The sequence below is a fragment of the Macaca nemestrina genome, chromosome 15 (assembly GCF_043159975.1).
Source record: "Macaca nemestrina isolate mMacNem1 chromosome 15, mMacNem.hap1, whole genome shotgun sequence".
NCBI classification, from domain to species: Eukaryota; Metazoa; Chordata; class Mammalia; order Primates; family Cercopithecidae; genus Macaca; species Macaca nemestrina.
Window position 1 is genome coordinate 106,272,732 of NC_092139.1, and position 14,213 is coordinate 106,286,944.

A 14,213-nucleotide genomic window follows, 5' to 3' on the forward strand; every position below is an offset into this window, starting at 1 on the left:
TGAGGTGGGTGGATCACCTGAGGTCAGGAGTTCGAGACCAGCCTGACCACCATCTCTACTAAAAATACAAAAATTAGCCAGGCGTGGTGGTGTGCACCTGTAATCCCATCTACTCGGGAGGCTGAGGCTGGAGAATTACTTGATCCCTGGAGGCAGAGGCTGCAGTGAGCCGAGATCGTGCCATTGCACTCCAGCATGGGCAACAAGAGCGAAACTCCATTTCAAAAAAAAAAAAAGAAGAAGATGATTAAATGGGTGTGCAGAAAAGAGTTAAGACAGCAGGCCTGAGACTGCTGTCCTCAGAAAGGCCTGCTTGCGAGGATGCCTTGGCTGGCCTCTGGGAACCTGGCTAGTAAACAGTTTATTCCACTGATATAAAACTCTCTCTAATGGAAGAAGAGCAGCTCGTTGTGCCTATACTGTTGGTACAAACAACGTGGCTTATGCTGAACACCTGCCGTCCTGGAATTGTGGTACGTGACAGACAGAGGTGTCTATGTGACTATCCCAGTGAAAACTTGGAGCACTCCAGCTCTAATGGGCTTCCCTGGGCAGAAGCAACACACACATGTTGCTAGCTTTTCGTTGTAGGGGGATGAGTGGGTTCTGTATGACTCCTTATGGGAGGGAGGGGGCATAAGGAAGTCTGCATATGGATTCCTCCAAACTCTACCTTTTTCCCTTATAATCCAGCTCTATTTCCTTACTACATTCTTGTAATAAATCATAGCGAGACTACACTTACGTACGGAGACCCGTGAGTTCTTCCAGCAAATCTTCTAACACGGGGGTGATCTTAGGAAGCCACAACACAATAGGAGATGTGAAAAGTGCTTACTTAGCACAGCACTTAGTACACAGGAACCTTTCGATACATGGCAGCTTTTAATGAACTTAGAAAATGTCAAGGTTGAGATCAGGGGAGGGGACTGGAAGGTGGTTGATAAAGCAGGCATCCAGCTGGTCCTGAGTGTGCTGGAGGGAGGGACACATGATTGCCCAGTGGGGGGTCACATGGAGGGTGGCAGGGTGGGATGATCTAAACTCACATACTGCTTTTGGGTTCCTGAGTCCTGCGTGCATCAGCCCACAGCACACGGTTAACTAACAGGGCCGTGCTGAAACTTTGCTATCTTGTTAGGATATGGCCCTTCACTCCCTGTAGATGTAGCTGAGCACAAAAAGGGGGCTAAGGGCCGGGTGCTGTGGCTCATGCCTATAATCCTAGCACTTTGGGAGGCTGAGGCAGGTGGATCACAAGATCAGGAGCTTGAGACCAGTCTGACCAATATGGTGAAACCCCATCTCTACTACAAATACAAAAATTAGCTGGGCATGGTGGTGCATGCCTGTAATCCCGGCTACTCAGGAGGGTGAGGCAGGAGAATCACTTGAATCTGGGAGGCGGAGGTTGCAGTGAGCTGAGATCGCACCATTGCACTTCAGCCTGGGTGACAAAGAGAGACTCCATCTCAGGGAAAAAAAAAAAAAAAAAAGGGATTAGGAAGGGATGTCTCAGAACTGTTTTGAGGAAGCAGGAAAATTTGTATTCCTTGGGGCTCCAACCACATACATACTTTGCTCTCTTTAATGTTAAGGAGAGAAAAGAGAGAATGCCTTGATGAAGGGTGTCAAAGCAAACAATGACATACCTAGGTACCAGTGGAAAACATTTTTCCAGAATCGCTTTCCCCAGTGGAAAAAAGTCACCGCTCACCTGAAATCCACAGGCTCATTGTGTTACAGATGTCAGACTTGAATTCGTGTGTGTTGAACCAGGACTGTGGGAAGCAGCAACAGAAGCTGGTGTACATGGCTTTGCTCAGAAGTGATGGCAGCCTCTGCGGAGCAAGCAGAGCTCAGGCAACGTTCTCAGCATTTCCACCCTGGCTTACGTGATTTGGGGATGAGGAAGGACTTTCTTTTTTTATATACAGTTTTTGTCGTTGTTGTTTAGAGACAAGGTTCTCACTGTGTTGCCCAGGCTGGATTTGAACTCCTGGCTGAAGTGATCCTCTAATCCTGTTGCCTCAGCCTTCTGAGTAGCTGGGAATATAGGTGTGTACCACTGCACTTGGCCATACTCTTTAATCTACACAATCTAAGAAGTAAAATGGGGCTGGGCGCGGTGGCTCACGCCTGTAATCCCAACGCTTTGGGAGGCTGAGGCGGGTGGATCACCTAAGGTCAGGAGTTCGAGACCAGCCTGGCCAACACGGTGAAACCCTATCTCTACTAAAAATACCAAAAAGAAAAAATTAGCTGGGTGTGGTGGTGCATGCCTATAATCCCAGTTACCTGGGAGGAGGCTGAGGCAGGAGAATCGCTTCAACCAAGAAGGCGGAGGTTGCAGTGAGCCCAGACTGTGCCATTACACTCTAGCCTGGGCGACAGAGAGACTCTGTCTCAAAAAAAAAAAAAAAAAAAGGATTAGCTAGGTGTGGTGGCGCATGCCTGTAGTCCTAGCTACTCAGGAGGCTGAGGTAGGGGGGTAGTTCAGGCCCAGAAATTTGAGACTACAGTGAGTTATGATTGTACCACGTTGGCAACAAAGCCAGACATTGTTTCTAGAGGAAAAAAAACAAAGGAAGTCCTTCTTCATCCCTAAATCATGTAAGTATTCACTTATATTTTCTTTTAGCAATCCTTTTAGTATATACATCTATATATATATACCCATATAAAAAGTATATATGTATAGTCACATTTTAAAATTTAAAATTATATGCTTATTTAAATACTACAGAAAAATATAATATGGAAAGGGAGGCTGGGCACAGTGGCTCATGCCTGTAATCCCAGCACTTTGGGAAGCCGAGGCAGGCGGATCACTTGAAATCAGGAGTTCGAGATCAGCCTGGCCAACATGGTGAAACCCTATCTCTACTAAAAACACAAAAATTAGCTGGGTATGGTGGTACGCACCTGTAATCCCAGCTATTCAGAAGGCTGAGGCAGGAGAATTGCTTGAACCCAGGAATTGGAAGTTGCAGTGAGTCGAGATCATGCTACTGCACTCCAGCCTGGGTGACAGAGTGAGACTCTGTCTCAAAATAAATAATAAAATGGAAAGAGAAAGTTTCTTTTTTTTTTTGAGACAGAGTCTCGCTCTGTTGCCCAGGCTGGAGTGCAGTGCCGCGATCTCGGCTCACTGCAACCTCCGCCTCCCGGGTTCACGTGAACCCTGCCTCAGTCTCCCGAGTAGCTGGGATTACAGGCGCCCGCCACCACTCCTGGCTAATTTTTGCAATTTAGAGACGGGGTTTTGCCATGTTGGCCAGGCTAGTCTTGAACTCCTGACCTCAGGTGATCCTCAAACCTTGGCCTTCCAAAGTGCTGGGATTACAGGCGTGAGCCACCATGCCCAAAGAGGAAAGTTTCTTATAACTTCACTTCCCAGTGATAAGCATTGCTAAGAGTTTGGTAAATATTTTTCAGGGTTTTTTTTCCTATTCATAGGCATATATGTTGTATAAATTGCTTTTTCACTTAAATATATCATTGCATCTTCCAATCAGTATAAATAGCTCTACTGTATTTTTGTAACTTCTACATTGCAAGTCAGCGTATGGATTATCACGATTTAGTAATTACTCCCTTATGTAAAGAATGTTTAAGACATTCTCTTGGCATCAGAAATGAATAGAAATCTAATGTGACTTTTTTTCTAGACAGTGGCTGATGCTCACTTTTAAGAGCGCCTCTTCATAGTGGGACTTGGGTACACGAAACAAAAGTAAGGCGTAGTGCTGGGCTATCCGGTCGAACAGATTATTCTGGAGCTCCTTGTTTGGCTGCCAGGAATAGAAAAGAAAAAGGAATTACTAAAATCCCTTGCTGAAACAACTGAGGGGCTGGGATTTTTAAGTCAGTATTGCTTTCATTTCCAGCAATCTTATTCTCAAGATATTTAGCCTTGTTTGCTTTATGAAATAACGTGTTCATTTTTGGGGATGAGATTTACAAAGCACGTACACAGAGGCAGAGCGCTGTTGAAGAAGCACCCTAACGCTGGCCCAGAAGTCCTGAGGTCTACTCTCAACCCTGCCTGTGACAGCCGTGCAACCCGCTCCTAAAGCCTGGGGGAGCCGCAGGGCATGGCACAATGGCTGAAGCACAGGGTGTGTGGCTGAGGCATGGGTGGGGAGGGGACCGGGTGACAGGTGAGGCTGCGGGGTGCTCCATGGGATCAGAAGGGCTTGTAGCCCATGTCAAAGAGGATGGAATTGGTTTTGTAGCAAAATGACTGAAGCAAGGCAGAGAAACAAGCAGATTTGTATTTACCTGGTACCTCTCATGAAATATCCACCAAAAGCTATCCAGCCAGATGGCTCTTGGAGAAGGAGAAGACAGAAATTTCTCTAATTCTCTCCCTGAACAGAAATGCTTGAAAAAAAATAAAATTCACATTATTATTACTGTTGTTATTCTTTTTTAAAAAATTCATCTGGAGTCAATGTATTTTAGAGTGAACAGAAAAACCACCTATCCTGTCAGTGAGGCCCTATCCAGGTAATTTTACATACTCTCATTTAACCCCTATAATAGTCTTATGAGGCATACATTGTTATCTCACAGATGAGGAAACCGAGGACCAAAGTGGCAAGTGGCTGAGCCAGGATTGGAACCCACAACTCTAGACTCTGGACAGCTGCTCCACACACCAACTACCTCCAGCTCTCACCTCCTACACTCAGCCAACAGCAACTCATATCAACCAACGCAGTTACTGGGCAAACATAAACCACAGAACTCTAAGATTCTGCTGAGTTAGCAGCAAGCATATGGAATTCTAAAGTTAAAATGGAATTATCCGTGAGGTCAGAGCAGCAGTATGTAGCTTCCATTGTCATACAACTGGGTCTTCACCCTTGCCCTGGCTCCAAAGTTCCCACTGTAATAATAACATGTACCATTTAGTGAATGCTTCCTGTATCTGCCCCAGGGCTAGCACCTCCTCTCACTTCTATTGTCCACAATCTATGTGGTAGGTAGTATAGTTATCCTGCTGAATAGAAGAGGCAAGTAAGGACTGAAAGGTCAGCATTCTTGCCTGAGCTCACATGGGCCAGGAGGTTCCAAGCCAGGAGCCTGGTCCCGGACTCACAGGGGTGCCCCTCCTTTACCATCTGGAGAAAGCCTGTTCTCCCATCTCCAGGATGCAGAGGGAAAGGCCCTGTGGCATTCCCCTGCAGCCTCCACACAGGTAAGATCGACACGCATGGATAAACGAGCCTCATCCACTCACAAGGAGCTCTCTGAGCCCTGCTGTTTGCTTTGTCTTTCTCACCTTTCCTCGTGTTTCTTCAGACTGGCAGTCTAGTGGAGTGATGAAGAGCACAGACTTGAGTGCCAGACTGCTTGGATTCAAATCCAGCTCTTTCACGTATTGGCTGTGTGACTTTGAGTAAAGTTACTGAACCTCTCTGTGCTCCGTTTCTTCACACAACACATGGAAATGGTCATGGTCCCTGCCTCAAGGACTGTTGTGGAGGTTTGATGAGTGGTTCCTATTACGTGCTTAGAACACTGCCAGGCATTCAGGACACACTTGCAGGAGTATACTAGTTACTGATTGTTTATTCATTCACACTCCTCCCTCCTTTCAAAAAGAATTTCATGTCAGCTCTTCAAAAAATATTTATTGAGCACCTACAGGTGCCCAGGATGATGCCGTAGACTCCCTGCCCTCCAGGTGTTCACAGATAAAGAGACGTTTACAACAGTGTGATAGGAATCCCCGGACAAGGCATCCCAGGGGGATGTGGAGCCCAGAGAGGGCATCTCATCTGCTCTTCAGGTCTCGAGACAGTGTTACGAGTAAAAATAACTGGATGGCCAAACGCAGTGGTTCACGCCTGTAATCCCAACACTTTGGGAGGCCGAGGCGGGGGGATCACCTGAGGTCAGGAGTTCAAGACCAGTCTGGCCAACGTGGTGAAACCCCGTCTGTACCAAAAATACAAAAATTAGCCAGGCGTGGTGATGCGCATCTATAATCCCAGGCCCTTGAGAGGCTGAGGCAGGAGAATCTCTTGAACCTGGGAGGCGGAGGTTGCAGTGAGCCAAGATCACACCACTCCACTCCTGCCTGGGCGATAGAGTGAGAGTCTGTCTCAAAAAAAACAAAACAAAACAAAAACTGGATGATACAGCCATAAAAAAAGAATGATATCGTGACCTTTGCAGCAACATGGATGGAGCTGGAGGCACTATCCTAAGTGATCTAACTCAGAAACAGAAAACCAAATACTGCATGTTCTCACTTACAAGTGGGAGCTAAACACTGGGTACGCATGGACATAAAGATGGAAACAATAGACATGGGGGACTCTCAAAAGGGGGAGGATCATGAGGACGAGGGCTGAAATATAACTTGTCGGTACAATGTTCGCTATTTGGGAAATGGGTTCACCAGAAACCCAATCCTCAGCAGTGTACAATATACTCATGTCACACACATGCACGTATGCCTTCTGAGTCAAAACAAAATACGATGTAAGAAAATAACTGCAGGATGAAGGGAGAGCTGAGAGCTCCTCAGAGAGGGGGAAAGCATGTGCCCAGGCTGTGGAAGCACTTGACACATGTGGGGTGCTCCAAGGGCTTTCTGTGCAGAGGAAGCAACGGGTGCAGGGGTGAAGGAACAGGCAGGAGCCAGGCTATGAGACACCTGGTGCCAGGACTGGGAGCGGTTCTGAAACTGGACCGGAGGTTGAAACGGCACTGGTGCTGAGACATTTTCAACAGGGTAGAACACTGTGACACTGGTGTTCTAGAAAGATCCCTGGTGGCAGTGTACAAGATGCATTGGAGGGGATTAGAACTGCAAGGCAGACAGCAAGCTGGGCAGAAGGCACAGTAACCCAGACAGGAAGTTGTGGGGCCTGAACTTGACAGTGGCCAGTGGGAAGGGGAAGAGACACAGGAAAGACAGTAGTTACATCTTCCTAAGAGTGCACAGAGGTAGAGATGAGGGTAAGAGAGGAGACTGGCTGATGCCCAGGTGGAAAGCTGTGTTTTCAACAAGATGGGGAGTCCTGGAGGAAAAGCAGAATGGATGGGTATGAGAGCCTGAGGGCCGCTGAGGCCAGAGGCAGAGGGATGGAGGGATATGGGAGTCTGGAGTACAGTGAAGGCCCTGGAGGAAGTGACACAATTCTGAAGCAGTGATTGGTTTCATATGGGAATATGATTGCTATGGTCTGAACGTGTCCCCCAAAGTTCACATATTAGAAACTTAATCCTCAGTGCAACAGTGTTGGAAGTAAGGGACTAAGAAGAGGTGACTGGGTTAGAGGGCTCCACCCTCACGAATGGATTAATGTGGTTATCTGGAGGTGGGTCGGTTATAAAAGCAATTTCAGTCCTTTTGCCCTCTCTCTCTAGCCTCTCTCCCTTCCATCTTCTACCACGGGATAACATAGCACGAAGGCCCTCACCAGATGTGGCCCCTTGATCTTGAACCTCCAGAACTGAAAGAGATAAATCTCTGTTCTTTATAAATTACCAGCCTCGGGTATTCTGTGATAGAGCACAAAGAGAGTAAGACAATGACCCAGGTCCACCTGACCCCTAGGGTTTGTGCAGAGGGAGAAGACAGAGAGCAGAGGGAGGGGTCCCAAAGAACGTGGGTGGTAAAGGAGCCTGGGAGACCAAGATAGTGCTGTTTGCATAGAGGGACAATGACCCACCAAAACCAAAGGGGAAAGAATTTCAGAATGTGGGGAGTCGTCCTCTGGGTCAGTTCTACAGAGGTTATCTAATAACAACAGAAACACAATCTTTAGATTCCATAAGGTGAAAGCTAATGATTGACTCGGGACACTTTCAGCAGTGGGTGAGAGTGGGAACCCAGGTTGCAGCCGGATGAAGAGAGTGGAGATGAGAACATGAAGCCAGCATGTGTGGACAGCTCTTCCAAGAAGTCCAGGCAAGGCCTGGTACAGAGCTGAGACGGCGCTCCCAGATAGGGCAAGATGGGAAGGGCTTTTGTCTCTGTGGAGCTCAGGGTTGGTGGCAGCCCCCAGACTCTAAAGCAGAGCTAAAGTTGACTGCCAAGAGTGAGGGGAGGTAACAGAGGAGAGGATTTGTGGAGGTGAGTGAAAGTTTGACATGGCCCCTAAGCAGGGTGGAAGAAGGTCCTTTCAAAGATGGGGCACAAATTTGCTTTGAGTTTCCCAGGAGCCAAAGAAAAGCAAGAAACAGTTTCAGCTGTAAGGCTGAAAGCATTCTGGGAGTTGCACAGTTTTATTTGTAGTAAGTTTGAAGGAAAAGATTCCCCATAGGACCTCAAAAATGGGGCATTAAATAGCATAGCAGTCTCTGTCCTTGGGGGCCACCAACCCCGCAAATGAATTGAGAACACTCAGGCTGCGCCCAGGCGGTCTGTCAAGGCAAACTGTGCAGGAACAGCGGGTCCAAGAAGCATAACTCCAGGTGCTTCTTACAGACAACTTGAAAACAGAAGACGTAAAAGGAGGAAAACAACTATAATCTTATAATCTTTTTTTATTTGTTTGAGATGGAGTCTCGATATAGCCCCAGACTGGAGTGCAGTGGTGCCATCTTGGCTCAATGCAACCTCCGCCTCCAGGGTTCAAGCAATTCCCCTGCTTCAGCCTCCCAAGTAGCTGGGATTACAGGCGTGCACCCCCATGCCCGGCTAATTTTTGTATTTTTGGTAGAGACAGGGTTTCACCACGATGGCCAGGATGGTCTCGATCTCCTGATCTTGTGATCCAACCACGTCAGCCTCCCAAGGTGCTGGGATTACAGGTGTGAGCTACCATGCCCGGCCTATAATCTTATAACCTTATAACTCAGAGACCAGTGGTAATATCTATGTATTTCATCTAAAATTTTCCCATGTGTGCACTTACATAGATTGAATTGTTGGCCAGGTGCGGTGGTTCACACCTGTAATCCCAGCACTTTGGGAGGCTGAGGCAGGTGGACCACTTGAGGTCAGGAGTTCAAGACCAGCCTGGTCAACATGGGGAAACCCTGTCTCTACTAAAAATACAAAAAATTAGCCAGGCATGGTGGTTGTATATCTGTAGTCCCAGCTACTCAGGAGGCTGAGACAGGAGAATTGCTAGAACCCAGGAGTGGGAGGTTGCAGCACTCCAGCCTGGGCTACAGAGCAAGACTCTGTCTCAAAAAAAAAAAAAGATTGGCAGGGCGCGGTGGCTCACGCCTATCATCCCAGCACTTTGGGAGGCCGAGACAGGGGGATCATGAGGTCAGGAGATCGAGACCATCCTGGCTAACATGGTGAAACTCCATCTCTACTAAAAAGTACAAAAACTTAGCCGGGCGCAGTGGCGGACGCCTGTAGTCCCAGCTACTCGGGAGGCTGAGGCAGGAGAATGGCGTGAACCCAGGAGGCGGAGCTTGCAGTGAGCCAAGATGGCGCCACTGCACTCCAGCCTGGGCAACAGAGGAAGACTCCGTCTCAAAAAAAAAAAAAGATTGAATTGTAGAGAGTTTTACATGCTGATGCTTTTCATTCAACATCACAGCATGGCATGTTAAAATACACTCTTTTATAAACACCCACTTTTATCATCACATTTTATCATGGCTACACGGTCCATGATATAGATGGCAAAGATGACCACGCTATTCCTCTATTATTGACCATTAAATTGTTTCTAATAACACTAATCATACAAACTACCATTTTCTTAGAATTGATGACTTCTAGCACTGTGCTAGACACCTTTCTATGCATTATCTTATTTATTTCACAATAACACCTCAAGGTAGAGACTGTTTTTATTCCCATTTCACAGGAGAAGAAATTAGAGGTCAGAGAGGCACTTAACCACCCAGATGTACTGCTTTCCACTTCCTTGCTATTGTAATGAACATGGTGGTGAGCATCTTTGTACACTGTCCTGTAGGGAACCTGATGCTCTGAGCACCCGTCCCTCCTACTGCCTCTCCCCTGAGGAAAGCAGGAGCAAAGGGAATCAGGTACCCGACACCTGGGCCCCCGCTGCCAGGCCCAGAGACCAGCGCCCCTTCCACTGACGGACTGCAGGCCATGCCAGCAAACAGCACTGTCATTCTGGGCAGTGACTGGCCCAAACAGATCATCTCTCTTAGGAAGTCAGAATGCAAGAAACAGATGGGACCGACATAGCCCAGAGAGAAGGCAGCAGGAAGAAGCCATAAAGAAGAGAGGAGGGGGCCAGGCGCAGTGGCTCACACCTGTAATCCCAGCACTTTGGGAGGCTGAGGCAGGCAGATCACGAGGTCAGGAGATCGAGACCAGTCTGGCCAACATGGTGAAACCCTGTCTCTACTAAAAATACACAAATTAGCTGGGCGTGGTGGCACATGCCTGTAATCCCAGCTACTCAAGAGGCTGAAGCAGGGGAATTGCTTGAACCAGGGAGTCGGAGGTTGCAGATCGCACCACTGCACTCCATCCAGCCTGGTGACAGGGCGAGATGCTGTCTCAAAAAAAAAAAAAAAAAAAAAAAATTAGAGAGTAGGGAAGGGCATGACAAGAAGGAGAGGGAGACAGAGATAGAGAGATGGGGGTGTGGCTCAAAGCAGCAGTGAGAACTATAGGTAGAAGAGACTGAGATGCTGGGTCTCAGGAATGGTGGGGTGACTGCCTAGGAGCTCAGAGGACAATGATCAGAGCTGCTTTGGGGACACCAGAGTTGTGTGATGATGAAGAGCCATGAGGCACAGCTGTACAGCGGCCGAGACCATTTTCTGGGCTTCTTCCCTTCTCCAAGACCTCCCTACAATCATCCCCCATCTCCAGAGCTGCCAGTGTTTGTGCCGCCTGAGCAAACAGGTTCCTCTGGGCCTTAGAATACTTCCTTCCTTTCTTCACAAGGAACCCAGGGTGCTCTAGTGCGCGGCTCTGCAAGGAGGCATACTCACCCCCAGGGGCTTGAGAAGAGAATATTCTAACTAACATCTACATAAGAAAGAAAAGCAATTGACTGGGCGTGGTGGCTCACACCTGTAATCCCAGCACTTTGTGAGGCCAAGGATGGGGAGGGGAAGATGGCTTGAGCCCTGGAGTTGAGACTAACCTGGGCAACCTAGCAAGACCTTGCCTCTACAAAAATTTTTTTAAAAAACTAACCAGTGTGGTGGTGCATGCTACTCAGGAGGTTGAGGCGGGAGGATCACTGAGTCTGGGGGTTTGAGGCTGCAGTGAGCTATGACAGTGCTACTGCATTCCAGCCTGGGTGACAGAGGGAGACCCTGTCTCCAAAAAGTAAGAAAGAAAAAGAAAGAAAGAAAGAGAGAGAGAGAGAGAGGAAGGAAGGAAGGAAGGAAGGAAGGAAGGAAGGAAGGAAGGAAGGAACGAAGGAAAAAGAAAGAAAGAAAGAGAAAGGAATGAGAAAGAAAGAAAGAAAGAAAGAAAAAGAAAGGAAAGAGAAAGAAAGAAAGGAAGGAAGAGAAAGAAAGAAAGAAAGAAGGAGGGAAGGAAGAAGGAAACAGAAAAGAAAAGAAAAAAAAAGAAAGAGAGATTAAGCATACTAATATCCTTTGTGGTGATTGGCAACAGAATAAGTATGTAATTTATAAACAGACACATTTCAATGAGGGTTTGTGATAAAAATTGCACACCAGTAGGATATGTGATTAAAACAGTCTGAACACTGTTGCTCTGGTAGAAGGAATCTAGGTTTTGTAGTGAAGTTGGGCTGGGGTTCCTAGCTCAGCTCAGACACCTGCCTGCCTGTGGCCCTAGGTGAGTTCCTCAGTTTCTCTTGGGGTGTGAAAGGGTGACAGCTGCATTTGCCCCATGGGGTGGTAAAGTCAGGGCAGGCACTGCTTTTTCCTTACCTTGCCACTAAAGCAGTCTCTCTCAGCCCGGATCACATTGCCCACCATGTCACAGAAGTTGACTCCATTCGGAAGCTTGTTTGGCTTGGAGCTGTTAAAGTAGGGATACTGGTACAGCTCCGCCAGCAGATTTTTATCTGCTGTTTTCTGAAGCAAAAGAGCAGAATATGAAAATGAGGGTCACATTTTGACAGTTTGAAACAATAGGCTAGCTTCCCCTCTTTATTATGAAGACAATATAACAATCTTATAGAGGCCGGGCGCGGTGGCTCAAGCCTGTAATCCCAGCACTTTGGGAGGCCGAGACGGGCGGATCACGAGGTCAGGAGATCGAGACCATCCTGGCTAACACGGTGAAACCCCGTCTCTACTAAAAAATACAAAAAACTAGGCGGGCGAGGTGGCGGGTGCCTATAGTCCCAGCTACTCGGGAGTCTGAGGCAGGAGAATGGCGTGAACCCGGGAGGTGGAGCTTGCAGTGAGCTGAGATCCGGCCACTGCACTCCAGCCTGGGCGACAGAGCGAGACTCCGCCTCAAAAAAAAAAAACAAAAACAAAAACAAAAAAAACAATCTTATAGAATGAGAAAATGAGGGGCGTTTAGGATCCTAGGACCCCTTCCAAACTCCTATCTACAGCCAGCCTGCCTGCCTGCCTGCCTGCCTGCCTGCCTGCCTTCCTTCCTTCCTTCCTTCCTTCCTTCCTTCCTTCCTTCCTTCCTTCCTTCCTTCCTTCCTTCCTCCCTCCCTCCCTCTCTCTCTTTCTTTCTTTCTTTTTTTGTGAGAAGTTTTGCTCTTGTTGTCCAGACTGGAGTGCAGTGCATGATCTCGGCTCACTGCAACCTCTGCCTCCTGGTTCAAGCAATTCTCCTACCTCAGCCTCCTGAGCAGCTGGGATTACAGGCGCCCGCCACCACACCCAGCTAATTTTTTGTATTTTTAGTAGAGATGGGGTTTCACCATGTTGGCCAGGCTGGTCTTGAACTCTTGACCTCAGCTGATCTGCCCACCTCGGCCTCCCAAAGTGCTGTCTACGTTATTTCTGTTTTCCCTTATAGACTTTGAGCAAATGTATACAAACACAAATATGTAACTTCAATCGTAATATGATTTATATATGATTTGTCTGGCTGACTTTGATAGCTCTAAGAAGTCAAATATATATGTATATGATTTTTATATCCCGCTTTATCTACTTTACTTTAGATTTTCATGTAGTTACGTTGTCTTCAAAATTATCATTTAAGATGATATATCGGCCGGATGCGGTGGCTCACACCTGTAATCCTAGCACTTTGGGTGGCCGAGGTGGGTGGATCACGAGGTCAGGAGATCGAGACCATCCTGGCCAACATGGTGAAACCCCATCTCTACTAAAAATACAAAAAAAATTAGCCGGGTGTGGTGGCAGGCACCTGTAGTCCCAGCTACTTGGGAGACTGAGGCAGGAGAATGGCGTGAACCCGGGAGGAGGAGCTTGCAGTGAGCAGAGATAGCGCCACTGTACTCCAGCCTGGGTGACAGAGCAAGACTCCGTCTCAAAAAAAAAAAAAAAAAAACAACGATGATATATCATGTTACTATGTGCTATAATTTAATTAACTACTCACTGATTACTTTTGGTTACTATTAATATGATCAGTAGCTTGGAGCATGTCGTTCCCCTTCCTCTGGGGTTATTTATTTAGTGTGAATTTCTTAAAATGCTAATATTGGATATTACTATCTTTGTGGTTAATATATACCATTAGATGATTTTTAGGATAAAACTAAAACATGATAACTATAAAAAATGTAAAAATATGTAAAAGAGGAAACTTCTGACACCCAAAGGAGCCCACTGAAACATCTAGATGGCCCAGATGACTTCCTAACTGGGCTCTGGCCATGGACAATGGAAGAACAGTTAATGATTTGCGGCACTGACTCTGGGTCAGATGACTGGAGTCAGGTGGCAGCTCTGCCATGTGCTGGCTGAGCCACCTTTGCAGGACACTTAGCTCAGCCACCGTCAATGGATTGTATGTCAGCTCCAATGCAGACTCACATCCCCCTTAGGCCTTGTGCTGTTTTGGAATTTCCTAGGCCAAAAGGTGTAAGAAGGATATGAACAACATACTGTTTCAGATTCCCCAGCATTTAAAGGTTTGGATACTTAAGACCTAGGCGGTGTAAAGAACAAGCTAAGGGCCGGGCATGGTGGTTCATGCCTGTAATCGCAGCACTCTCGGAGGCTGGGCTGGACAGATCACCTGAGGTCAAGAGTTCGAGACCAGCCTGGCCAACATGGTGAAACCCCATCTCCACTAAAAATGCAAAGTTAGCCAGGTATGGTGATGCATGTCTGTAATCCCAGCTACTTGGGAGGCCGAGGCAGGAGAATCACTC

General features: G+C 47.3%; 1 protein-coding gene across 12 annotated transcripts in view; it reads right to left on the reverse strand.

The window, feature by feature from the left end:
- Positions 1–14,213, reverse strand: part of LOC105464444 (family with sequence similarity 227 member A) — an 80,131-nt gene that overhangs the window by 51,018 nt on the left and 14,900 nt on the right. For all 12 annotated transcript variants that reach the window (XR_011614156.1, XR_011614158.1, XR_011614157.1 and 9 more), the window contains 4 exons: positions 11,827–11,973; positions 4,285–4,386; positions 3,690–3,794; positions 1,718–1,841 (listed from right to left, as the gene is read on the reverse strand). Coding sequence is in view for 9 of the 12 variants with exons in the window: in XM_071080598.1 (XP_070936699.1) it covers positions 1,718–1,841; positions 3,690–3,794; positions 4,285–4,386; positions 11,827–11,973 (478 nt within the window). In the remaining 3 variants the exon portion in view is untranslated. The remainder of the gene's footprint in view (positions 1–1,717; positions 1,842–3,689; positions 3,795–4,284; positions 4,387–11,826; positions 11,974–14,213) is intronic.